Below are 26,406 nucleotides of genomic sequence, written 5' to 3' on the forward strand. Positions count from 1 at the left end.
AGGTTTAATCCAATCTGATGTTAGACATTCAACGTTTGCAGGAAAGTTTTAGGCAGCTGATGTTGAAGACTGGAAACTTTATAGTCAATCAGTAAATCCTGCCATGTGTAATGGATCAGTCTGAACGTAGCAGATACGCCTAGTGTTATTAAAACCCCCAGTTTTTAATATATTGCGAACAAATGCATTTACTGGAGGGTAGGACTGGGAGCTCCCTATTTTTCTTACCCTACAGCAGACTGTGTAAACTACTCAACAGATAAGACCGCAGAAGTGAGTCGCTGCGTAGTGAGTCATGCTTACAAAATTTTGACAAGGCAAAACATATTTACCTTTGAAGCAGAGAAGCCCCCAGTTGCAGACACTTGTCACTGGAGGCCTCTAGCAAGTGGTACCCTTCCCACTAATGGGGGGGCAACCCCAATTTCCTTGCTAGCAATGTCGGCCCTGATCAGTCCAATCACACTGGGTTCTGAAATTATAAGATTTGAAGTGTAGTGAGAAATTTGTAGATTTTATAATTTGTAGATTTTGTAAAAATTTGTAGTTTCTGTAGCAATAAACAAACCTTTACTTGCTTTATGTTTTTTGAGCTTCGAGGATGCTCTTGGGCCAAATCTTCAGGCTTTTCTCTGTAGCTGAGAGGGCTATGAGTCTGCTCTGTAAAATCAGAGAACAGGGAGTCTTCCGTTATCACTGGCCTGAGGGAGCATGAAATTGAAAACGTCAGCCGTCGCAAGTCTTATCATAAAAGCATGAGAATAGCTTAGACCCTTACGTCTAACAATATATGCAGCCAGGACTGGGACTAATATTCTGCCCACGTGCAGGAAAGCAGATGCCTGGACAAACCAACATTTGAAAATGTATTTCTGCAGTTGTTTGTTTGTTTGGTTTTTTTATTGACCTTTGTTAGCATGTGACCCTTGCCAGAAGCTGTGAAGAATGCTGTGTATTCCCTTGGTACCCTGCGTATGAATGTATATTTGTTTTCTTTATTAAAACCCGGGCAGAAGAAAATGGACCAGATTCCACTCCATTACCTCTGCTCAACTTCATCAGCTGCACGGAGTTGTGGTGAAACAGCAGCTTTTGATGGAGTACATCCAAAAGCCCACTACTAACATGCGTGGTAACAGATGCTGTAAGATTGCAGAGAGTAAACGTTTGGCAATTCTCCTCTAACGTGGCTACCTTGTGCTGGCAGCCTCGTGGTCCAGCTCTGCCTCCCCGCTCAGGAGTGCCGCATGAGGGAAGCCCAGTTCGGTATCGGTAGCACTTCTGAAGGGAGGGAGGATTTGCAGAACCACAGAATCCAGTTAAAAATCAGGTCGGCAGGGACCTCAGGAGGTCTTCTGCTCCAACCCACCTCTGGAAGCAGGCACTGACTGGTGGGCGCAAGCGCGTGCCTTCGTGGCGGTTCTCTGCAGGACGCAGGGTTAAGGTGGCTGTTGTGGGACTGATTTATTAGATATACACAATAGAGACCTTGGCACCTGAGCCAGCGCCCTGGACTGTATCCACAGTCAGCAGAGAGAAACGGGCATGGCAAGGGTCTTGTCCCACGTTGGAGAAGCTGAGCCAGCTGTGGTCAGGTAAAACCCTCCCAGAAGTGCACATCTGTGGCGTATGGCTTCCTGCTTCATGATCGATGGGTAACAGGGAAAATGACAGCGTGAGAAAACTGCCTTTGGATGAAAACCCTAAAATTAAAAAATAAATAAAAAGCTCTCTCTTCAACGGGCATGGCAAGGGTCTTGTCCCACGTTGGAGAAGCTGAGCCAGCTGTGGTCAGGTAAAACCCTCCCAGAAGTGCACATCTGTGGCGTATGGCTTCCTGCTTCATGATCGATGGGTAACAGGGAAAATGACAGCGTGAGAAAACTGCCTTTGGATGAAAACCCTAAAATTAAAAAATAAATAAAAAGCTCTCTCTTCCCCGCCCCCATCTACTCGGCACCAGCCGGTGCTTTGCCGGTCGTGAAGATCCCAAAGAAGAGAGGGAGGAAACCCGGGTACAAGGTAGATATGTGATTTTCACACTCCTCCTCCACCTCCCGCTGGTTTTAATACATTTTCTTCTAGAATTTCAGGTGAAATGCAGGAACGGGGGCAAAGCTGTGCAACCTGTTCCGGTGGTGAAGCACTGGCACAGGGTGCCCAGGGCGGTGGTAGATGACCCATCCCTGGAAACATTCCAGGTCAGGTTGGACGGGGCTCTGAGCAACCTGGAGATGTCCCTGCTGACTGCAGGGGGGCTGGACGAGATGGCCTTTAAAGGTCCCTTCCAACCCAAACCATTCTGTGATTCTATGATTCTAAGGGTGCGGCAGAGCAATGCAAGAAAAGTAAGAGAAGCCAGTTTATCTACTACCTGAGCTGGTGAAAAATAGAGGTAATCTATTTTTTTTAAAGATTACAGTTATTTTAATTTGCATCTTTTGAAAATAACTTGTCTCCCACTGTGCTGTGTGAGATGGCTGCACACCTTCTGGGAAGCGTTGCTCTCTCATTTGTCACTTTTTTCTTCTGTCTAACAGTGATTAGAAATGAAACAAAATGAAAGGAAAAGGAAAGGAATCCGGGGGATTGGGAATAAAAGGAGAAAATAAAGTTAATTTCCAAAGGAAAACCACCCAAACATTTTAGGAAGTAATGAGATTTCACTTACTGAGGGAAAGGTAGTTTTGGTTATTTGTCTGCTCACTTTTGGGGGGAAAATCACGCCGAGCTCTCAGTGTGACGCCGGTGGGGAGTCTGGGCTAAAGAACGAAAGAAACTCAGAGTGTCTCAAGCCCTTCACACGCTGCCGGCGGGCTGGGGCTCTCCCACCGCACCCCCCCATGGTGGGCTCAGCACCAGCATGAGTGGGGCCACCGTTACGCCTCAGACCAGGCGAAAATGGGACCGCGGTGCTGAGAGGAGGGGAATTTATTCTGGGGAGTGAAAACGAGCTACACCGTAACGAGGGGTCTCGTTGCCAGCAGATTGCTCCATCATTCTCTCTACCTCTCTCCCAGCCAGCGAGGGGCACCGTACGTGTTTGCTGTGCCTGTTTCTTGTTTTTAATGGGGAGGGGTGCAGACGCGCAGTCTGTAACACGGGGCGGGGCAAACTGCCGACTGTTAGAAAATAATAGCTGCTCAAGTTGCCGATGTCAAAACAGCAAAGCGAGTGACACGAGCGGTGCGTGCGCAGGGCCTGCCCCAGCCTTCCCGGGAGAAGGTCTCGGCCCCGAGTGTCGCCCGGCTCTTCCCGGGGTCCCTCCCGGTTCACGGGAAGCAGCAAGGCCCCATGCACAGTGCTGCCGGCCGAGCTCCGGGGACGGGGACCAAATGTCTCAGCTCCGTGGGTTTGGGCTTTATCTAGAGCAGGCTACCCGTATCGTTGCCCTTCCCTCCTTTTCACATCCCGCCAGACCTTCTTCTTCCTCCCATCCTCCAACCTCCCTCCTCCCTCCTCTCTCTTTTCCAGGCGAGCCCTCTGCATCCCATTTCCAGAATCCCCCACTCCTCTGCATCCCGCCGCGCAACACCTACCGCGTAGGCATCTGTGCCTCAGCCCTTGGTGCTTTCTCCTCATCTTCTGCCTGCTCCCCTTCCCTCCATGCTCGCCCTACTTCATCCATACCCCTCTCTGCTATGGGGGCACGTTTTGAAACGTGCTTCTGTGTGTGCTGAAAACAGACCTTGTGTGGCTAAGAAACAGTTCCAGCTGCCTTTTCCCACTTCTTCTGAAAAACTTTGAATTTGATAACATGAATGAGTAACAGCAGCCAACCTGACAGCAGGGTCAGGTGTCCCGCTTGGGATTACCGCAGAATTTTATAGTGGTAGTCCAAAATAGAGCTGCATGTCCAAGCTAAGACTGGGGCAAATAATCTTGTGTTTTTTAAAATATGGGACATGGAAATATTTCTTATTTTGCACTTTAGTATTAAGTCAAAACTCTGGGACGGAAACATGTGAATTGTTTTACTTGAGGTACTTGTTATTGCAAGTTTATTATTTATTATATTTATTTTGTTTTATTACAAGTAATAATTTAAATAATTATCAGTAAAGATATGTCACTCATAGGCTCTTTAGATCAAAACCATCCAAGTCTGGGATAATAACACTTTGGAGATGTGGTGAAATTGAGTCCCTGAGACTATTAAGTGACTTGCCAAATACCACAATGACCTTGTATGCAGAGTTGCGGCAGGCCCCATCTCTTCGTCCCCTGCTTGTCTTGCTGACCCCCATTTCTTACTCCTGCATTTACATTTGATTTGTAAATTGACAAAAAAAAAATTCTGGGGAGTATGTTCTGTTCCACCCCAAATGCACCCATCCACTTGTGAAAAAGCCTTTCACCAACCACCACACATTTGTAAGGAGGAGAAGCAAAAATGGAGACTTAAGTTTCCTGAAATGCTGCAGTAACCTTGTGCTTCAGACCTAGGTAGCCAAGCCCTTGATTGCTGTTGCCCCCTCTTCTTCCAAAGGGATGCTTTTCCCCCAGCTGGGTACCACACACACGCCTCCTCCCCATCCCCGGGGACTTGGCGGGGGAGCCTTCGGCAGTGAATCTGGCACAATGTCATCTCTTGGCGAGTGACGGCGAGTAAAAAGGAATCCTTTTATAACCAACGGCTTCAGTTTCTGGAGCTGACACTCGTGAGCTGGAGCATCCGCGGCATCTGGCCTGGTGCCGTTTATTTGCGCTATAGGATTCGTACACCAAAGCGACGTTTTCTGTGAGGCGCCTTTGTACGCTGCGTGCTCAGCTGAAGTGAACCCCACTCCACCAAAACCACTTCCCCAGCAGGAGTCAAAGATTACATTTTTTGATGGGGAACTCTAGCTTGATTTAATTAGCTCGCTAATTGTATGACTTGCAGATACCATGAGACTTAAACGCATTTTAAAAAATGACTCCCTGCCCAAATGGCAGACGACCAAATTCTTTATAGCAACCAGATAACTGTTGGTTGTTGGAACAGATGGAAAAATACTTCTGAGTTTTTAGCAAACTAGGAATTTACAGCCTCGATTTAAATTTATTTTGACCAAGATGTTAATAACAGACATTTTTAATCACATGCTCTTTATAGCGAGATGACCCATTGCCTGTTTTCATTGATATTACAGCAAATATCTGTGTCTTCCTAAAATGACATTTCACCACGCTTCACCACCAACCAAAGCCCTTTTCCTCACTCTCCTGTTTATTTTTTCACAGCTTTGCTTATAAAATTTCATCAGTTGTTTTTCCAAAAACTGTTTTGTACCTGATGTGGAGCTATTTGCCATAAAATGCTACATTTTCCCTAAATACAATATTCTTTCTGACTGCCTCTAGGAGAGAGTCTTCTGGCAGCCAGGAGGGAGATTAGTAGATGGATCCATTTTATTTCTCTGGCTGTGAGTGAGGGTCAGCCCCGAAGAGCTGCCTGGAAAGCCCGTGCGAGGGAAGGCTTTGTTAGCACGGTGGGGGGGTTCGTGGTGTTAGAGGACACTGGAGCCACGCGGGCGCGGGGCAGCGCTGCAGCAGAGACCACCACATCCCTCCCAGAGAGCAACAAAGCAATGGCCCCGTCTGTGGAGCAGCCCGAGGGCTGTCTGTCCCCCCGGGGCTCCCGCAGCAGCTCCTGCCTGGAGAGGTGGCCCCAGCCCGGGGCGAGTGGTCAGCTGGGACCTTGCAAGCTCCTGCCAGGAGGGGTGGGCAGCGAGAGATGGTGTGCGGAGTGACAATTTCCATCACGAGGCAGAGATTCCTCTGCTGCCCTAGAAGTCACTATTAATGATGACAAATAAGCAGTCAGGATGTGGACACACTGGGACCGAGCTTGCACAGACAACCTTGAAGTGCCCCGATTATTCACCTGTCCTGTGATACCACCTTGGATTTCAAGGTTGCATACGCTCCTCTTAAGGTTACCTGCCTCATTCACTGCAAAACACTTCGGGGTCGTAGGAGGCTGCGTGCAGACTCTGCATCATTTGCTGTGTGGCAGAAGGGGACTGCATGACACAAGAAGAAAAGCTGGGAAAGACCTTGGACTGTGTTTTGCCTTTGCCAGCACAGTGCTGACCCCTCTCTGCCCCGGCGACTGAGTTGAGCCCTGACTTGCCTCCTGCTGAGCCTCCTCACCCACAGCCAAACACACAGAAGAGTGCGAGGTACAGCCACAACCCCCAAAACTTGTACTCGGAAGCTCTGTGCTTCCCTGGTGCAGGTTTAACGGCACCTTTCTGCCCAGCCATCGGAAGCCCACACAGCAGGACCAGGCTGGCCCAGGCACTCACCTTGGTGCACATCTGTGTGCACATCTGCAGGGGCTGGAGGTGTTTTTCTCTCCAGCGGCAAATCTTTTGTGGCCAGGAGGTGCCTCTGCCATCCTGGCTGGAAGGACACAGGCCCGTGGGGACGTGGTGAACCCCAGCATTTTCTAGCAAGTGTTTTGTCAGGACAAGGGACAACCAGTACGGGGGAACTAGGAGCCATAAAGATGATGACCTATGATCTAAGTGGTTTAAGAAAAGTACAGGGAAAGTTTGCATCGTGGCTCATCTTGTGTCTTTCCTGTGTATTTTATTATATAAGCTGGTAGAGAACTTGTTCAGAAGGAAAAAAAGCTGTCTGGGAAATGTTCTTCCCCCTCTTTCACTTTTTTTAGTCTGGGGTGACAGAAATACCAGCTAGATGAACCCTGACTGCTCCAAAGGGATGTGCAGAAACTCCAGGAGTCAACAGGGTCCTCCGTGGCCACTGCATACTCAGACAAGCCTGCAGCTGGCATCAATGGCACAAAAGTCCATGCTCTCTCTGCATCTAATGCACGGTGACTTTGGTGAAGTCGACAGACTTATTTCCTACCCTAAATCCTTGATCAGCTTTCCCTGTTCTCTTTTCCATAGTAGAAGGTCCATAAGAGGTTGGTGGTACATCTTGTTTTAAAGCAACCATTGCCTTTTATATCTCGTGCTGTGCATCTTAAAACTTATAACATTTGATATTCAAAAGCTGATTCGAATGCCTTGCCACAAGGATTTCCCAAAGTGCTTGGACAGATTTTCTCTGTCTCCTTTTTTCTCTCTCTCTCTCTCCCCCCTCCCCTCTCCCCTCTCTTTCACTTTCATGTGTATGCGCTCTCTACTGCCAAGCTTTCAGTCAGTCAGCTGCTTGGTTGGGTTGGCTTTTTGATAGAGAGGGATCAGCCCAAGAAAAGACATTTTTATATGAAATATTTCAAGATTTACACTTAGTGATATTCAGGGACTATTGAGGGTTTCAGTGGCCAGGAGGTATTTAAGCCATGTTTGCTAGTGTACTGTTTCTTGTAACCAGGCATTGTTTTATTTTGATCTAATGAAGGCACATTGTCTGCTATCCCCAATAAAATTGCATTTATCTGTATCCAGAGGCTGTAGAGCACGTACTGTTGCAATTAAGTTCGCTAAAACAGCAAACTGCCAAGAAGGGGCTTCCAAGCTAGAGAGTTTACACAAGTCTTGCCCTCTGTTTATTTGCTCTTGAACATAAGCCTGCCTGGGCCTCCAAGAGCCAAGGAACAGGCAGAGAAGGAGGTCTACCAGGCACTGTCCCACCTCCTCTGGGCTAATGGTGCCCATGGGGCAGCGCGCGCTCAGATGGTGCACGAGGCTCACGGGCTGGAGAAAGGACTTGTGTGCCTGTGTTTGGGGCCACAGGGCTGTGAGCCAGTAAGGACATTAAAGAGCCAACAAGCAAGTGAAACAGAAGTTATTAGGTGTGCTGTCTCCAAAATAGTACCTCTATAGATGTGTGCATGTGTGAGTGCGTAGTTGTATTCTTATATATATGTATATGCAAATATGTATCTACAAGTATATATGCACATCTCTATACAAATGTATATACTTTTATACCTGTGTATATGCTATGTACAAACACACATATGTATATATGCATTTATTATATATGCATATATGTGTATGATCAAAAGCAAGCCCAGAAGCCTAGCATAGGGACTACCCAAAGTTTCACAGTGCCAGCCCACTTCACCATAGAAAAGTGAGTCATTGACCTGTTGCTACAGAAAATAAAAAATCATGCTGCTTCTCACCTTCTCACATGGGATAGACCCCAAACTGGATGGGGGCCTTGGTTTTTTGAAACATCTTTTTCCTCCCATGTATTTTAATTGCTTGGAAAACAAACAAACTTGCTGTTGGTCTTTCCTGATCGCAGTCTGAAGGCAAGACAACCCTACAAAACCAGGACAACACAGGCAGGTGAGGACTGGCACTAGCCAGGGGCCAACTCAGGATCCCTATTGCCCTGTGGCTGCCATACAGCAGGAGGTCAAGTCCATAGTTTGTCTTAGACTCACTTATTGAACATCTTCTCCCTTGTTCAGGTTAAATCCAAAGGGATTTAGCCCGCCCCAGGGAAGGGGAGGTGGTGGCACTATGTGGAGGTGGTGCCACCATGTGGAGGTGCTGCCTGGCACTTCTGAGGCAGGTGGGATTACAGCCTCTGCCCCAGGCACCGAACAGAGCTCTGCAGGGGATGGTGCCTGGATGAGACGCCAGCTTTTATTTCCATCTGGGCTTACCGTGCCCATCTTTCCACAGAGGCTGCTCTGAGGGAAACTCCAGGTTATGTAAAGGAGCAAGTTCAGGAGTGGAGGTCTGGCAGGCAAAAATCACACCCATCTCAACAAAGATGGCCTTTTTATTTGTTTTGATGGGTGCCATCCCAGCACAGGCTACCGTGCTACTGAAAGCAAGAGAGACCCTGAATTGTCTCTTAGTGAAGCCCTTGCTGGGTTAAGCCAGTAACTGGGGAATGATCCAAACTCCCAAAGATTTAATAATTAAAAACTCACTTGGATGGCACTAATTCCAACAACCTTCCCTCTCCCTTCCCTAGCTTTCTGGTTTTACTCTTACACTGAAACAGTGACCATTATTTTAGAGAGTTGTAATCACGATCATGGACAACATGAGTCTTTAACCAAGATTACCTCTACTCTCCACCAGGACTTGCTCAAGGTTTAGTTTGCAGGTAATGGTCTGGCTTCATTTCCACCTAAAATATACTTTGTACATTATTTCTAGCTTGGGTGTAAGCTCTGAGAGAAGCAATACTCTGCAAAGTTAACAGGGCTACAAATTCCTTTTCATTCTTATGCTTGTCATTTATAGCATTTTTACCTTTGGCCACTGTAGAGTATGTAAGTACATAAACCAACTGTGTGCTTCGCTCTCTGCTTTTCCCCTGCTTTCCTTTGTAGCAAAAGGAAAAGCAAGAGTGGTACCTTCAGGTCACATCCATCACATCAGCCCTTTATAATTATGAGGATCTGATCATCACTTTACTGGTGAGATGTTGCCAGGTACCGGCAGCATAAAGATGTAGTGATATTGCACCATAAATTCCCATCGTGTTTCACTTCTCCAAGCCAGGCTGCAGGTCACAAAAGTTACTGGATGCAACAGTGCAGCCGTTTGTATTTACTACCTGGTAATAACACATTACAGACCATGGTCTCAGCTTATTTACATGGGTGTCAGCCCAAAGTAACCTCTTGGTGCCACCGGATTTACACAAGATTTACACCCCTGTAACCAAGAGCAGAATTTGGCCCTAAATTATGATGCATTTAAAGATCCCGTGTTTCTGAGTTGTGGAGAATTGTTTACACCCACATGAAATGGGTTGTAAAATGCCATTGCGCTGATTTGTTAAAGCGTTGGACCCAGTTTGCTCAGGAGTAAATAACTACCTGGTGGGTGGCATAATATTTGCATCCTGTAACTTAAGGCATTGCTGTCTGCTGCAAATCAGTCAGGCTTCAGGCTCCAGCATCCTCCTGGGAGCAGAACGGATGCTCCTGGCCTGGAGAAAGTGATGCAACAGCAGATTGCTAATGAGTGGGAGTTCATGGGGAGTGACATACACGGAATAAAATTGGCATATCTTGTGTATACTTTCATTACCCAACTGGTTCTTTTTTGCAGCTGAAGTCTCGTGTCCTGATGACTCCCTTAGCAATCTCTCCGCCGAGAAGCACACCGGAGCCGGATATTAGTTCAATCCCCCAGGATGCAGCTACGATACCCAACTCGGCCACGCCACAGGCTCTCACAGGTACCCAGCCTCAAGTGCTCCTTGGCCAAGGGGTGAGCAGGAACCATGGGCTGACAGCCAGATGCTGTGCCTTCCAGAACAGGCAGAGCTCATGAAAATGGGGGGGTTTGCAGATTAGATTGGCGACCAGTGACAAAGAACAAAGATGTCCTGCAAGACTACGTTTTGACTGCCATGTGTCAAGTTTAGTGGCGATGTCAGACCCATTCCTCTTGAAATGCAGACATCAACATCCCATGAATGCTACCATTTTATACCCAACACTCACCCCATCAAATGTGTTGCAATGACCGGAATAAACCCCAGTGTGAACATGAAACATCTGTTACTGCTGTGGGGAGAAGAAGGACGGAGGAGCCATGGTCTGACTCGTAGGCAGGGCTACCAGTACATAAACCCCAATGCCTTATCACAGCAGCAGACCTGGCCATTTCTGGCTGTAACCAAAGAAAACACAGCCTTATTCTTTTTTTGCTTATATTATCAGAAGTAACATAGGTCAATGCTTTTAAATTGATGTAAATGAGAAGAAAATCAACAAGACAGTTGATTTACCCTGAGATTTCAGCAGAGAAATGGATTAGATAACATTAGAATCTAAACACAACACATAAATTCCATTATTTCTTAGCTGGGATGCACAGAGGAGAAGTTTTCCATCTGCTCTGGTAGCAGAATGATACTAAACATCGTGACGATGACAATAATAATATATTTTATTCTCATTTATCCCTTCACATGCGAAGACTGCAAAGCGCTTGGCAAACATCAGCCGAGCAGCGTTGCGCAGCACTGCCCTGTGAGGTGTGCCTGGTGCCGCTTTTGGAGTGGGGCAGGGAGGCAGAGTCCACCAGCCCCACCAGATCGCTGGGGTGGCCACAGAGGCAGAGGCTCTGTGGGTGATTTTGGGCTCTGTGGATGTGGCACCCTGCACCTCTGTCTGCCTGTCCCCATGCCGCCGGCACCTTTTCTCCCAGCACCTTCCCAATGGCGTGTGTAGGCTCCCACCAGAGCGGGGTTTGCGGGAGGTGCAGGCATGCGCAAGCCAACTTTTACCTCCCTACCTGCGCTGAAAGGACCATAGCGGCCCCCGCTTCCCAGCGAGGGACCCAGCACGCTGCCTGCAAGCTGCAGAGTCCCTCCTGTAGCTGAGCCCCAGACAAAACTGGTGCCTTGTGATGGCAGAAGCCACACTCTGCAGATTCGGTAAAGCCTGGCACGGTGGCACCCTGGGAGGGCTGTACTCTGACAGCACCCTGCAATGCATGCATGATGTTGCTGTCTTTCGGTGCGTTATCCTTTTGTTTGCTTGGCACTTGGAAGGTGTAAAGTGCTATGTAATGATAAGTATGATTGTTATTATCCTCCTGTTTACCCAGGATATACTGCCTGAGCCCCTTCTGCTGTTCAGTGAGAGATGGGGTAGCAGAGTGCGCTGTGACAGTGGCAGTAGATTTTCATTACGGTGATGCAAACTGTAAATTATTTCCTACTTTACACAGCTGTCACCATGTCCTCCACTCTGCTTGGTGGGTTTTTTTGTCACATATCTGATTTCTGTCAGAGGATAATGTTATATTGTCTGAGAGATGACAGCTTGAGCACACTCTGGCAGCTATTATAATATATCTCACTTTAGCTTGACTTTAGGCTGTGCCTTAGTCGCCCCTAGTTACCACAGCATCACCTCCGCTTCCTCCAAGATGCGGTTAGTCTCAGCCAAGCTTAAAGTAAGTTCATGCTAGCAAGAGGAGAACACTGATTTTTTGGCTATTGCTGGCAGGCCTGACGGCATGTAGAAAAACTGCATTTGCAGGCAACTGCATACCAGAGGAGGCATGCAGGGCTTGGCTGTGGAGAGGCTGGGGCATCCCTCGCAGACCCCCTGTGTGGCACAGTTGGGTGGCTGTGGTCCCAAACGGGGGTTTAGCATTGCACACGATGTAAAATTTCCCTCAAGGTGATGCAGTTTGCAGAGTGCTGGGTTGGACATGGAGGGGCAGGAAGCTCCCAGAGACCAGAGTCTCTGCCATCGCGCTGTGCAGCTCAGCACAGAGTAACCCTCCAGAAATCACAGCTGCTTTAAGGTCAGAAGCAGAAAGGAACACAAGTCTCCCAAAACTCGTCTCAGACCTGTGCTTCTCAGAGAAGAACCAGTCTAAAAACACACAGAGAAAAAAACCAAACCCAAAACACACCTCGGGCTGGAGTTTGCCCATTGCTGTAAGGTCACCCCTGCTAGTCACTGTCCTGAGCAATGTTTCTGGTCACCAGCTGCATGGCCAAGGTAGTCTGCAAGAGAGCAGACCCCAGACACACACAGGAGCTTCTTTCATTGCACGTAGCTTGTCCTCATCCGTGGCACTAAGCAAGGCCTAAGCTCACAGAATCACAGAATCACAGAATCACTATGTTGGAAAGGACCTTCAAGATCATCAAGTCCAACCATTAACCCAACGCCACCATGTCCCCTAAACCATGTCCTGAAGGGCCACATCCACAAGTTTCTTGAATAATTCCAGTGACGGTGACTCCACCACCTCCCTGGGCAGCCTGTTCCAATGCTTGACTATCCTTTCGGTGAACAAATTTTTCCTGATATCCAGTCTAAACCTCCCCTGGCACAACTTGAGGCCATTTCCTCTCGTCCTATCACTAGTTACTTGGGAGAAGAGACCAACACCCACGTCACCACAACCCCCTTTCGGGTAGTTGTAGAGAGCGATAAGGTCAGCTCAGCTCACTTCACTTAGGCGACGGGTGCAAGGAAGCCTGGCTGTGCCCGTCGCAAGTGGGCGGCAATCCACTGTTGTGAAATAAATTAGGAATGTATAAAGCTCGCATTTGCTAGGACGCTCTCAGGGCCATTTTGCGATAACCTTGTTGGGATTTTGTGCCTACAGTCTGCATTTATGTCAACAAACAAGCGAACCTGGGGCCGTACCTTGACAGAAAAAAAGTGCAGCAGCTCCCAGAGCACTTCGGGCCGGAGAGACCATCTGCGGCCCTGCAGCAGGCGGTTCAGGCCTGCATCGACTGCGCGCTCCAGCAAAAGGCGGTCTTCTCGCTCATCAAGCCGGGCTACGGAGGCGAGATGGTGTCAGGTAAGGCATTTTTTTGTGAGGGGTTTGCGGCCAATTGGGAAGGGCTTGCAGTCTTAACCTGATCCCCAGTCCTGACTGTCCTAGCTGCCCCGTTCGCATCAGCTGGGTTTTTCACGCAGCCCCCATGGACGAGCGGCACTGCAAGCCTGCTTCATGCCACAGGTTGCTGCCATGTGTCACTGTAAAGGAAAACTCACAATGAGTTCAGCTGCTGGTGTGTCCTGCGCCTGCCGTTCATGAGCTACCTCCGCTCTCAGCTGTAGGAACTTGCAAAAGTCCTGTGGCAATTCCCCATACAGCAGGACTATACAAATATATCAGAGAGAATCATTGATCAGAGGTAACTTCCCAGGAGCTCCTCATCTTCCCGTGGTGACATTTCTTGGTGTGTCTTTGACGAGCCTCCTGTGTTCCATGCTGAACCCCCTGGCCTGGCTCGCAGACTGAACATGAACTTTTCTTTTAATCACAGCAGGAGTTTTGCGTCACAGCGTTGCTTTAGCACGTGGGAACGCAGCGGGAAGGGAACACCAAGGACCAAGGACCAAGTCCAATCAGTTTCGCAGGGATCACAGCAGCTCAGCCATGCCACTGGGACCCTCTTGTGTGGGAGCCCAGGCTCTGGCCCTCTGTGCAGCATATAAATCCTGCTTCCTCCCTCTCCTCTGGGTCTCTTTAATCACAGGTGTGCCTTCCCTAAGGGACAGCAGAAATACTCTAAGAATGACCCAGATTTGTTCACAGAAACATAAGACCGAAGCAATTAGTGCAAAGCTTCATTTTTGCCTGGTTCTCTGCTACGTATATGATTTTCATTACAAGCAGGAGAGTCACATTGTGCACCAAGCCTGCCAAACCCCTTGGTCTCAGTTCCTCTGAGCTGGCTTGGCTTCAGGTACCTGAGCTAAAGGCACCTGGTCAACATTGCTCCCAACTTCATGCCTCTTCTAATCATCGAGGAGGGGTGAATGGCCTTCTAGTTGTGGTGTAGCTCTGAGATTGCAGCTCAATCCCAGCCCAGCAGCAGCGCAGACAGATTTTCTCATGGGCTTTCCAGTCTTCCCATGGCTTGGCTCACAGGTACTCAGCTGGCTTCCTTACAGCAGCTCAGGCCAGCAGGAAATCTCTGAAGTTATCCCAAAGATTATATGCCTAACATTGCAATTTATACTCGTTAGTAGTGACTGGAGGCTGTAGGACTGGAAAAAACCTTCCAGGTGGTGGAGTTCAGGCAACCATATCATGTAGTCCTCCCTGCAAAGCTGTTGACACCTGAATGTGTCCTGCTGCAGTTTATCCTGCTGGGTCTGTTGTGACCCCTCCACCTCTCTCGTGGCTGGGACCTATGCCCTTTTTTATTCCTGGCTAAATATACTCCCTGACACCTTTGTCCAGGAATTTTAATTGCTCTGCTCTCACCGTTGAGTTCAATCTTAGCTATATTTCTGAAGAGCAGTCCTCATCCTGCTAGGCTGAAATACACAGTTTCTTTCAGGTCCTCTCTGCATTGTGAGGAAGATTGCTGGATTAATGTAAGAAGTGCAAGTGTCTTCCCACACACCCTCGTAGCAGAGATGGTGGTGGCTACAGTGCCACAGGGAAACTTTCTATTCCCTGAACCTTGCTGTGGCCTACCTGTTCAACTCTTCAGAGGTGTGAATTCACCCTTCTTGAGCCTGGATGACCAGAATGGTGCCCACCAGTCCAGCTCAGCTTTCACCAGGACTTTATACAGTGGAATTGATACTCCCTTGGCTCTCCTGGAAATGTTTTCTTCAATATTTCCTTGAAATATATCTGACTTTTTCATTGCTGTGTCACCTTGGTGGCTCATGGGCTCATGGGCATCTGAGCCTGTCTCATCATTTCTCCTCCCATCAGGTCATGTTGAGCCTCCGCAAAAAAAAATTATGGATTGCTGTGTACTTTCTAGTATTTTTTCCACCCATTTTTATTATTGCAGGGCTCAAGATCAACCAGTCCTTTCTGTGCAATCTCCCAGTTCTCTTCTACATTGATAATGCCTCCCAGCTCACAGCATCAACAAAATCTTTTTGTACCAGCATGGACCACTGCTGGTCCCTCTCCAGTACTTTGGGTCTCCTGCCAGCAGACCCTGTTATCACCTCCTGACCCACTTTTCATAGGCAATCATTTCCAGTTTAACAAAGGATTTCTCATACTTTACTGAATTCTGGATAGACCACAACTGCCAACCTTCCCTTGCCTATAAATGCAATTAAATCAGTAAATAAAGCTCCATGATGAAGCTGGTAGCCCTCTCTTCAGTACAACCCTGGTACCTTTTATTCATTCACAGCCATGTCTTTAATTCTTGTCTCCCCATTATCTTTTAAAACCTTGGGTATTGCTGAAGTCAGCCTAATAGCCCATCATAGGCAGATCACTTTCTTTCCCCTTCCTTAGATCAGGATATTGTAATTGCCTCCTTCCAATCATACAATACAGTTTTCAGTTGGATGCATATATTAGAAATCCTTGCACTGCTGGCCATGCCAGTCAGCATCTTTCAGCACTCCAGAGGGAAGGTGATCTGGGTCATACAAACTCAGCTCCTTAAGCTCCTCCAGTTTTTGTACTTCAGGTGGGGTAATTATGTAAAATATTTTAAGACATACAAATACTTGTTTGAAATCTTTTCCCCTGCGCTCATTTGTCCTCCCGATGTGCATCCCCAGGTATTGAATTGCTCCTGCTTGCTTTCCAGTTTCAGCTTCTTTTGAGGGGAAGCAGCATCTCCTGAGCCTGTTGGTAGTGAACAGCATCGGGTATGTCCTGCGTTTCCTGAAGAAGCTCTGTCGCAGCCTCTTGTGTGACAATCTCTTCAGCAACCAGCCTTTCCAGCAGTACAACGCCGTGCCGGAAAGCCCAGAGGCGTATGAAAACAGACGGATGGAGGCAGGTAGGCTGCTTGATCAGCTTGAGCTTAAGATTTAATAGGGCTGAAGAAATAACTGTCTTTTTTTGGTCCTGTACTGTATATGGTGGAGAACTGCAGGTCTCTGTGGGACCTTTCTAGCAGGAGGCAGCAGGTTGATTTGCAGTATTTTTCCCAGTGGCTATAGAGGTGGCTTTCAGGTGAGAACCACTGTGTTGAGGAGCCCCAGCAGTGATAGGGATAATTTTTAAATTACTTTCTATCTCTTTGTTTCTTTTATCTCTTTTCCTAAGGAAACAAGGCTTGTATGATCCCGTTGTCCTTGTTTCTGTCAATTCTCTCCCATTACTTTTGGTCTCCTCAACCATACCTGGCCCTGGGGTAGAAGCCTAAAGGCATTCAGTTCCTTCAAGTTTCAGACAGGTGGGAAGGTAGAGGGGAAATTTCTCTCTCCATACAACTCAACCACCATATTAGACACTTAAGGATCCCCACTGACTACCAAGCCTCCTCTGCTTGCAGAGCTCCCCTGCAGAGCGTTGTCTGTCCCCGCTTCCCAGACCCCTTTGCTCATGCCCTGCCTTGACTCATTGGCTGCAGCGAGAGGTGGGAGGCCGGGGGAGCACGTGGACCCCAGCCCACACTTCAGTGTCACCGCAGTGTGAATAGGAAATCACCACCGTAACGGGTACACCCTGACCTGGCTTGACTCGTTACCTGTGTGCTTCCCCGCTTGCACACCGCTCGTTTTAAGGATCATCTGCAAAGCAGCACGGTCTGCCTTCACTCGAGGGGACCTCTTCCTGGGAGAGGGGAGAGAGCCACTCACAGCAATGCAGTTTTGGGTCAGTGCATTAGCATAAATCTGAGGTAATGTTACTTGCTGCAGCACAGTTAGCCTGGACCTGTCATCTCCACCCATGAGTGTAAACCTGTGTGAGAGTCGTGACTTCTCAGGGGTTTGCTTTACTACTTGGAGGAGTGTTTCTCTTAGCTTAAAATGCCTGTGGGCATCAGCAAGGTCCCTGTCTTAGTGCTTGACCGTGTGGGGTGAAGCCTGGAGGGGCGGTGGCATGGGGCAGATGCACCCAAGGATGCTGGTGGTCCAGAGAGGCACCTGCCCCGAGCAGCACCAGGCTCCCAGGTGGATGGGCACGCCTGGGCTTCCTTCTTGCCCACACCCCAGTGTGCTGGTACGGGGTGCTGGCCCCACACAGCCCCCATGGAGCTGGGACATGCCTGCAGCCCCCATCTGCAATCAGTGGCCAGAAAGCTGCCCTGTGGCCTTATTATGGACATTGCAAAAGTCAGTTCAGAAAAAAGAAAAATGCAAAGTTATGGCCCTGAACCTCTGCTTCACCTGCAGGCTTCCTCCTGACTTAAATTATTTTTTCTTTTCTTTTATTAACAACACTGTGGGTGTTTGGGGAGCACGCTGTCTCTCATGCATTCGGTTTAATGGCAGATAAACGCTGGCAGCTGAGAGAAGGGTGTTTTAGTGTCCACAGTTATGATCCATGAATCGCTTGTTTGCCAGGAAGAACCTAAATGTGTGCTTCGCACACCAAAGCTGGGAGTGGGCTGTGCACATAGTGCAGAAATCGCCTTTTTGTGCAGAGATACCCAGCTGCCACCCTGACACATAGCGGGGGAAAGGCAGGAACCCAGATTGAAAAGCAATAATTTGTTTCCTCTGGACTGGACATTTGCAGCAACCGGAACATTTCTGAGAGGTCAAGGGATTTCTGTAGCACTGAGTGAGTGCAGCCCAGGAGGCCTGGCATTTGCATTAGCATTTGCATTTTAATTTGCATGGCAAGTCTGTATGTGATGGAAGGCAACTCCACAGCCGGAGTTGTTACAGTGGCTGTTACGTGCTGAGCATCTCCTTCCCCACATAATTTCGAGGCAGATGTCTCTGACACCATTCCCACTGGCTCTGCCCAGCCACTGAGGAAGGGGCAAAATATTATTTTTGCCCCAGACCGGGCAGGAGACGTGGATGTAGGGAAGGTTTCTGGCTCTTCCACTGCTGGGGGCAATTAATAGCCACCCTACAGGCAGGGGGGTGGGCAGCCTGGGCTAGTCAGGGCTAGTGCTGCTTGGGCTCTCCTCCCCTCTGCCTGGCAGCGGGATGGGCTCTTGGGGCTTTTACATCTCCATCACCAGCAGCGCTGTGGTACATACAGTGTGGGACGCGAGCTGTGAAATAGCTGAGGGCAGCGGTTATACATGGGGTTAAAACTCCTCTGCCAGCCTCCAGCTTGCTCGCCCCGGGGTCTGGTAGCCACTGGCCTGCTAGGCAGAGAGCCGAGTGTGGGTCAGCATGACCTGCAGGGTTTTGGGTGCTTCCCTGTTGCAGTGGGGACACGGGAGAGGTGATGGAGGAGCAGCCTGGTCCCGCAGCGAGGGAGGCTGCGATGAGCCGTGCCGCTTCCAGAGCAGCCGGGTGCTCAGGTTGCTCTGAGCTGGCAGCCCCAAAAGGGGACTCTCCTTCCACCAAAGATTAGCAGAAATATGGTGAAACAGTATTTGAGGATGTTTTCAGAACTCTGCTGACCACCGGCCCTGGTGGGCCAAGTTTGGCGAACCCGGGTCGCTCCACCGAAGCCTGTCCACGGGCCTGGGGAGGAGCTCAGCAGCTTCACCAGCTGAGCCGCGGCCTGCATCGCTGCGGGGCCCAGGCTGCGGGCTGGAGACTGGGGCCTTGTTTCAGTGCAGCCAGTGTTGTTTGGAAAACCCACCTACAAGCTTATTGCTCTGCCCCAGAGCGCGCACAAAGAGGCACGGGAGGAGAAATTAACTCTGCCACATAAAGCCCTCGAGATGGGGAATTTTGGAGAGGCGAAAAGCTGCCTCTTCCCCAGGGCGACTTGTGTCCAGCTCAGGCGCTGTCTGTCCGTGGCTGTGTGGCAGAGGGACCGGAGCGATGGCCTCGCACCCTCCACGCTGCGCTCCGCCAGAGCCAGGCAGATACCTAATATTCCTGTTCATCATGTCAGGCTGTATTCAACAACAACGTCGGCACCAGCGGAATAACCGCAGTTTTAGGCGCTGGGGCTTGAGCTGCTCAGTCTATGTTTAATGCTGCATTGCCTAAATCTCCTTCCATCTCCTGGGGAGCCCGCGTGCCTCTGCAGCAAGGTCAGCAGAGGGGGACCTCTGCCACTCAGGACAGAGACAGGGTGTCCCTGTGGTGGCAATAATAAGGAGGACAGTAGGAGCTCTTCTTGCAGACGGGTCTGCGAGGGCGCCTGTTGCGATAGAGCTCGCACGGAAGGAGCAGAGCCATAATAAAGCACCACGGGAAGCCATGCAAAGCAGCCACATTTTTCATTGTTTCTATTCTCCAGCTTGTAATTGAGATGTTCTTTCTTTTAAAATCATGTGCTTTTCAGCCCCTGTGTACCAATGAATTTAATACATGTATTGACTACGGTGCAGTTAGCCTTGATTTACAGTGGCAGAAGTGAGAGGAGAAGCCAGCATCGTGTCCAGTCATATTAATCCACTTACACCATACAAGAGTCACCTTTTAACCTTGCCCCCAAGCACATGCCCCTAAGCCATTATTCACCTGTGCTTGCAGCAAACTGCCAGATGCTAATGGCTGCGTACAGGCCAAGTGGGATTTGTTGATCTATGCATATATCACTTACAACGATGTTTTACACGCCCACGAAGCACACACTCACCAGGCTGTACCCGGCAGCAGCCTCTGCAATGAGCCTCGTTGGCTGTGCATCACCCTCCCCACACCTGAGCCCCCACGCTCTGCCCGCCCTGCCAAGCCCTCTCGCTCCAGCACCCAGCGGCCCCATACATGGGGCGAGGGTCCCTCTCCAGCCCTCCTTCAACGCCAGTGGCTTCCCTGCCTTATCTTGGCACATCTGGGGACACATCCCATGGCTCTTTCTCAGCTGTGAGGGGACTTTCTGGCTCATAAGAGCAATTTGTGGGGTGCAGCTGTGGGATGACTGCCAGGACTTCATCTGGGAAGTGCCCGGCTTCAGGTCTGCACTACAGCAAATCCTGAGATGTTACTTGTCCCCACAGCACTTGGGTTCAAATCACCTCTGGACCTGCACCCAGAATTTTCCATGAGAGTGGTAGTGCAGTTTCAACCAAAATGATGGCAAGATCTGAGTGAACTCTGAAGAAAATGCTGTGAAGTGTGCCGGGGCTACATGGATGGGAAGCCAACGGACATCCTGTGAAGTGCCTCCATCCACACTCTCTGCGTTCAGCTTTCATGCTGAGTTAATAGAGGCTTGGATGGGAGCATGGGAAAACGTAATTTCTGGAACACCTGCATACTGTTGACACGCATCTACGCAATGTTAGACTGTTATTTTTCAGAGGAAAGCATGTTTGCTATAAAACTTCTTCCCAACGTTATGGTGGGCACAGAAATTGACGTAGTTCTTCTTATGTGGGAAGCATCAAACATGATAAGCATCTTCTTTCCCCTTTCAGTCAATCCTTTCCTTACCCTTTCTGTCCTGGACCTTCGCTTTTGGTTATTTTGTGCTGTTGGACAATTGCTGTCCTCCATGCAGAGCATGTCTGCATGTAGCTGCAGCAAATCTTTCTTTACGCAAGGACTCCTGTGGCCACCCTGTACGCTTGTCCTCATCACAAGAGGGAAGACAAGAAGGTCTGTGAATAAAGTCTCCTCTCACCATGGCCAAGTCAAATTTGTATGTGTAGATGCCATATGGTGTCCCCTACCACTGTCCACAGGAGAACAGCACCTCTTCTCGTGGCAGTGGCTGGAGGCAGGGCCCCATATAGAACAGAAGCACAGCAGGAGGTAGAGGTACCCTGTACTATATCAGTGCTTCTATATATAGGAACAGGGGCTCTTCCTATCTACAAGCACTTGAAAACTTGGCCTCAAGTTGCGCCAGGGGAGGTTTAGATTAGATATTAGGAAAAATTTCTTTACTGAGAGAGTGGTCAAGCATTGGAACAGGCTGCCCAGGGAGGTGGTGGTGTCACCATCACTGGAAGTGTTCAAAAAACATGTGGACGTGGCGCTTCAGGACATGGTTTAGTGGGCATGGTGATGTTGGGTTGATAGTGGGACTTGATGACCTTAATGATTCTGTGAAAAGTTGGTATGAGAAGTGTGATAGCAACGCACTATAAGAGTGTGACTAGCAGGCAAGATGCTAGGCTGGGAGCTGGATTTTGTCAGAGACTTTCCCATTGATTGTGTGGGCAAGTCACCCTTCCCTGCTGTGCCTTTATTTGAGCATTTGTCCAAGGAGGGCAATAATTCTTGCCACCATGTGCAAAGCCCTTCTAAAACAGCTGGGAAAAAAAAGAATAACATGATAGAAAACCACATATTATTACAATCAATATTTTCTGTTCCAAGCAGCAAATAAACAGCAGCTCAGAAATTTCAAGCCCTGAGAGGGCAAGAAAAATGTTGTCTTTCCCCTTTCTAGTACCGTGGCTTGTTTAATCTTGTCTTGTTGCATGCTATGAGGAACAGTGCTCCTGGCTTCTCAGCACACTCAGAATAAATGGCTTTTACGGCTATCAATAGCTTCGGCTCTCTTCAGCATTTAATTACCTGCAAAGGCCATTTATTGCCTCATATATTCCTCTACCATGAACATTATCCTTTAAACAATAAATAAAATATTAAGGTCACTCTTAAAAAGGGAGCAGAGGAACTGCACGAGCCATCCAGCCACAGCAAGGTCTAATATAAGAAGTTTGTCTGGCCTTTGGGGCATTTGAATTGACGGCAGAGCCTGCAGCAGAGCAGAGAAAGGGTGGGATGGCTGCAGGCTTTTCTTCCTTCCTTCCGTGTGTGCATGAGTCTGTGCATCCACCGCAGGCTGGGTGCCTCCTCGCTCTCCAGACCCGACCCAGCCGGTCCCAGGGCAGGGCATCCCACTGAGGTCCTGCTTGCAGCTGGAGCCCCATCCCCAGGACTGGCTTCCTGACATGAGGTGTCCAGGGTAGTAACTCTGTGGCAGAGCAGAAATGTTGTCATTCAGAAACTTGGGGAGGGACAGGAACAGTTTAGGATGGTACAACAGGTAGGAAGTAAAAGCAGGAGGAAAAAAGAGAGAGTCAGGGAATGTCCCTGTGGAGGGGTTTCATGAGGGTGGAGTAGAAGCTTTAGCATGAAATGTACGCTAAGGGGCAAAATGCTGTCAGGAAGGAAAATAAGAGAGGGATAGGAGATGAAATCCACCTGTGATATAATTTGCCCAAACTCTATAGAATTGGCAGAATTGGATAAATTGACCTTTCTGACCTTTAAGCCGTGTGATTACTCTTTGCTAACCCCCAAATGAAGAGAGAGTCCCTTTCTGTTCCTTTAACTTTATGAAATTGCATCTCTCTGAGGATGCTAAGCAATGAAGCTATAAGCAGACATCCCTCCAGCAGTCAGCCCAAGGGAAATCCTCCTTCCCGCCTTCTGCCAGGCTGTTTTACTTCCACAGTCTTGAGGGGTGGAAAAAAATCCATCGCTTTTGAAAAGTTATGCCCGGGGTGGGTAGGCACTCTGTTCCCAGCAGCAGATGAGGAGAAGCCCAAAGGCTCTTCTGTCCTCAGTCCAAGATGCGCTCACAGCCACGGCACAGGCACCGGCAGTGCTGGAGATTGCCTGGGCTGCAGCTGTGGAGGTTGGAAGACAGAGCTAAGCTATGAAATGGAGTTTAAAGAAGGGAAAAAAGATGCTTTATTTTGCCATATCAAAGGGTATGCGTAAGAAAAGTGGATGAAATGATGGGCGTAATGCATGAAGCATGATGGATGAGATCATATCCACTACAGAAAAAAATACCCCTGGGTATAAGCATTTAATTCAAGCTTTACATGTGCAGCCGTGTGGAGGAAAGCATGGACACTCTTTTAGAGGCCCAGTCAGGTAAATCATATGATTGTAACTCTGTTTTAGCTTCATTTTTACCTTTAACTTTGTTTTAGCTGATTAAGACTTTTCCATAGATCTATATGATTCCTTTAGGAGATGTCTGAAGTTAGGAGTCCGGGCTTTGATTTTCAACAGCTTAAATTAAAGTTGAAACAGGAATTTCCATTCCTAAACTTTTAAAATATTGACACCAACACCTGTGATCCAATATACCCATTTTTCAAGCAGTCAAATCAGCAGGCCACAGGCCAGAACTGGTGATGAAAAACCTACCCCCCATCCAAGTGCCGCATGCATTAGCCGGCATGACCCATCAGATTTTTCATAGATGCGAGGCGGAAAGAAGATGATCCTCAGGATCCTTACCTCGTGCCAGTTCAAGCCACATGAGATAACATCACTTGGGAGGCACGTGCGATGTGTCGGTGTAGGCTCTGGCAGCCCATGAAAGCTGCAGGCAGTTAGATGTGTAGCTCCTTGCTGCTGGGTTGCTGTCACAGACTGGCTATGGCAGTGGAGGGGACTATGAGAGTTAGCAAAGCCAGCACTTAGTAAGTGAAAGACAAAACAAGAAATGTTTTGGAAGGGAGACGGACACTTGCTCATGTTTTGTGATTCTGGAAGAGAGGACCCTTGCTTCTGGGACTGCCTGGTACGGGGCACCTACGGCAGGGCCTGGGCTTGCTCCTCCGTGGGAGGAAGCAGAGCCAGCTGAAAGGGGGGAAAAGGGAGTCTTGTGTTTAAACTGTTTCCATTTGACATGTTTCAAAGCAGAGTCAGAATTTTTTTCAGGGGGCGTTACTGATTTTTGCTTGGATGTTCTTCAGTTTTTCAGCTCAGTTTTTCTCCTCCCCCATGTTGCTCTCTTTTTTAGCCTTTTAGATTAAAAGATTAAAAGGCTCTTCTTCCTTTATTTGTCTTTACTTTCTGTTTCTCTCTATCCTTTTCTAGTTCACTACAAAATAAATGGAACCCCACACACAATGGCATTTCCAGTTCCATGGAAATAAAACATCCATTTTTTTCTCAAAAAGTCTTGGCCCCTGTTTAATCAACAGCGCTCCCCAGCTCCTTAGGACTTACTTGTTTGCGGTAATTATGCAGAGTATATCAAAGTGCCTTTTGGAAAGTAGTAACACGCAGCACCTGCCAGAAGAATTCATCTGTTGGCAAAATGAGCGCAGAGCAGGAGATTAAAGCAGTTAAGAGAATAATGGAAGCAGTTCAGTGCTTGTGCCGGGACGGTGCTGGCGGTGGGCAGCAATGAGAAGGGTGAGGGTGCAAGGTGAGGGTGCAAGCAGCTGGGCAAGAGAAATGCGTCCCTACCTCTCACTGAAAATAAGCTGCAGCTGGAGGTTTGGGGCATCAGGTACTTTATGGTGGGTTCCTTCATGGAAGAGGTAAGGTTACAGAAGTGATTTAAACAAAAAGGCAGCAGTGGCTTGCGAGACTTCAGCAGAGAAGCCAAAGTGAAGGAAAACGCGGTGAGGCTGGGGGTGAGTCCTGGGATGGGGTCCTGGGGCAAGCCCAGCTTCCCGGTGGCACGGCACAGTGCAACACACCGATGTGAAGGGAAACTGGCTCTGTGGGATCACGGGAAGAGGAGGGGATAAAAAGACCCAAGAAAGAGGAATTGGTGAGTTCCTAGCTGCTGGGACTGAGGTGGGCCACAGATGTCAGAAGCAGCAGCGGAGAAGGCAGGAAAAGAACAGATTTGTGAAGGGGAATTATGGCTTTAGGGCCCAGCTATGTTGTATTTATACAGCAGAAGAAACCCCAGGAGAAGTATCAGAAAGTCCAGCTGAGCTGCAGCACTAGGCAGGGAGAAATGAAGCAAAGACTTTATGAAAGATCTTACACCTACGTATAAACACATGCATAGGCTCATGCTTTACAGGTGCTCTACCTAATTTCTGGATGAGATTATTAGTTATTAATGGGCAAACGCAACTTATTCTGCAGTTACTGCACTTTGTTCTAGACATCTGACTTCTTGTGTCTCAAATTATTTGTTTTTCACACAAAGAATTGCTGTTAAATATTTTAAGCCAGTACTAAAGCAATATAATTCAGGGAGATTCATCACTAGTATCAGAACAGAAATGCACTAAGTATTTCAGCTGCAGAGAATCCCAGTATATAACACCCTGAAATTTTCAAATACCACAGTCATTTTCATCTAGTCTATTCTATATACAGCTTTTTGTGACTTTTATCAATGCTGATTTATAAGCATACAGAGTGCATTATAAAGTACCTGGATAGAAAAGCCCCTCTAGGTACTGCTAGAGGCTGGAGACAGAAAAGATCGATCGCAGCCTCTCCCGTCTCCCTCTGCCAGTGCAGAACTATTGCTGTGCTAAGACACAAAACTATACCACCCTGATAAATCTCCTTTTCATGATGTACATTTTAGTGTAATACAAAGGCAAGGGAGAAGGGAAGAGAATGGAGGAGCAGGTCTGAAATCAGGAGGAAGAGACCAAAGGAAGATTTCTTCTAAGGGCTGGATGCCTATGTCATTGAAATCCCTTCGCCCTCACTCGTGGGTATGCAGTGCCTAAACCATTTGCCTAGGCTGTAAGATGGGACTAAAACCTCTCCATTGCAACACTAGACATTTACTCAATCATCCCCAAGCACTTAAAAAAAAAAAATCCTCAATGGGTTATTTACACACAAGAGCACCTTTCATTATGAAATCTAATGTATTTGTCAGCAGCTAGCTTGTGAATTTACTCTACCTTTTTACTCAGTTTGGACAATAAAACCATGTTGATTTGTTCCCAGCTGGTTTCATTCCCTGGTTCTACAGCATTAAACACAATGTGGCTGTTGTCTGGGCTGCAAACACTCGAGGGAAATTGTTTAAATAATGAAAAAAAAATTGCCTGTGCTGAAGTCCTTGTAATCAGGACAACATCGGATTTTGGAAAATTCTCTAAAAAATTTAGCTTCTTTATGTTAACTGACTGGCAGCTTCTCCTTGGGGAATTCAGCATTTCAGTTACCGCAAAATATTTTTTAGCAGCTAGGGCACAGCAAGATGATACATGGTGCAGTAAAGCCTCAGACTAAACCCTGGAGAATTCACTACAGGTTTTATCTCCACAGTGTGACCACGGTTTCAGCGTTCATAATATCTACGTTCACAAGGGGGTAAGGCTTATTTACATTTTCCTGTTCCGACTGACTAGTGCCCCTCTTTTTTTATCCCCCATGGATGCGATTGTGTGTTCCTATAACCAGTGCAAAAGTTATCCCGTAGACTGAAAAACGCAGGCGTGACAGCCCTGAGCCGCTGTCGGCGGATGCCCTGGGCTGCCTGCTCACTCGCTGCCTCTCTGCGGCAGCCTCAGGGATGCTGTGGCTCCCCC

The 26,406-nt window shown here is 48.3% G+C and overlaps 1 protein-coding gene across 1 annotated transcript in view; it reads left to right on the forward strand.

The window, feature by feature from the left end:
- Nucleotides 1-1,963: 1,963 nt before the first annotated feature.
- Nucleotides 1,964-26,406, forward strand: part of LOC104624904 (sex comb on midleg-like protein 4) — a gene marked incomplete at both ends in the record, with an annotated part of 32,255 nt that continues 7,812 nt past the window's right edge. Inside the window, 4 exons of the mRNA XM_010292388.1 lie at nucleotides 1,964-2,022; nucleotides 9,993-10,122; nucleotides 13,026-13,226; nucleotides 15,955-16,149. Coding sequence (XP_010290690.1) covers nucleotides 1,964-2,022; nucleotides 9,993-10,122; nucleotides 13,026-13,226; nucleotides 15,955-16,149 — 585 coding nt within the window. The remainder of the gene's footprint in view (nucleotides 2,023-9,992; nucleotides 10,123-13,025; nucleotides 13,227-15,954; nucleotides 16,150-26,406) is intronic.

This window comes from Phaethon lepturus, unplaced genomic scaffold, assembly GCF_000687285.1.
Source record: "Phaethon lepturus isolate BGI_N335 unplaced genomic scaffold, ASM68728v1 scaffold36488, whole genome shotgun sequence".
In the NCBI taxonomy this organism is placed as follows: domain Eukaryota; kingdom Metazoa; phylum Chordata; class Aves; order Phaethontiformes; family Phaethontidae; genus Phaethon; species Phaethon lepturus.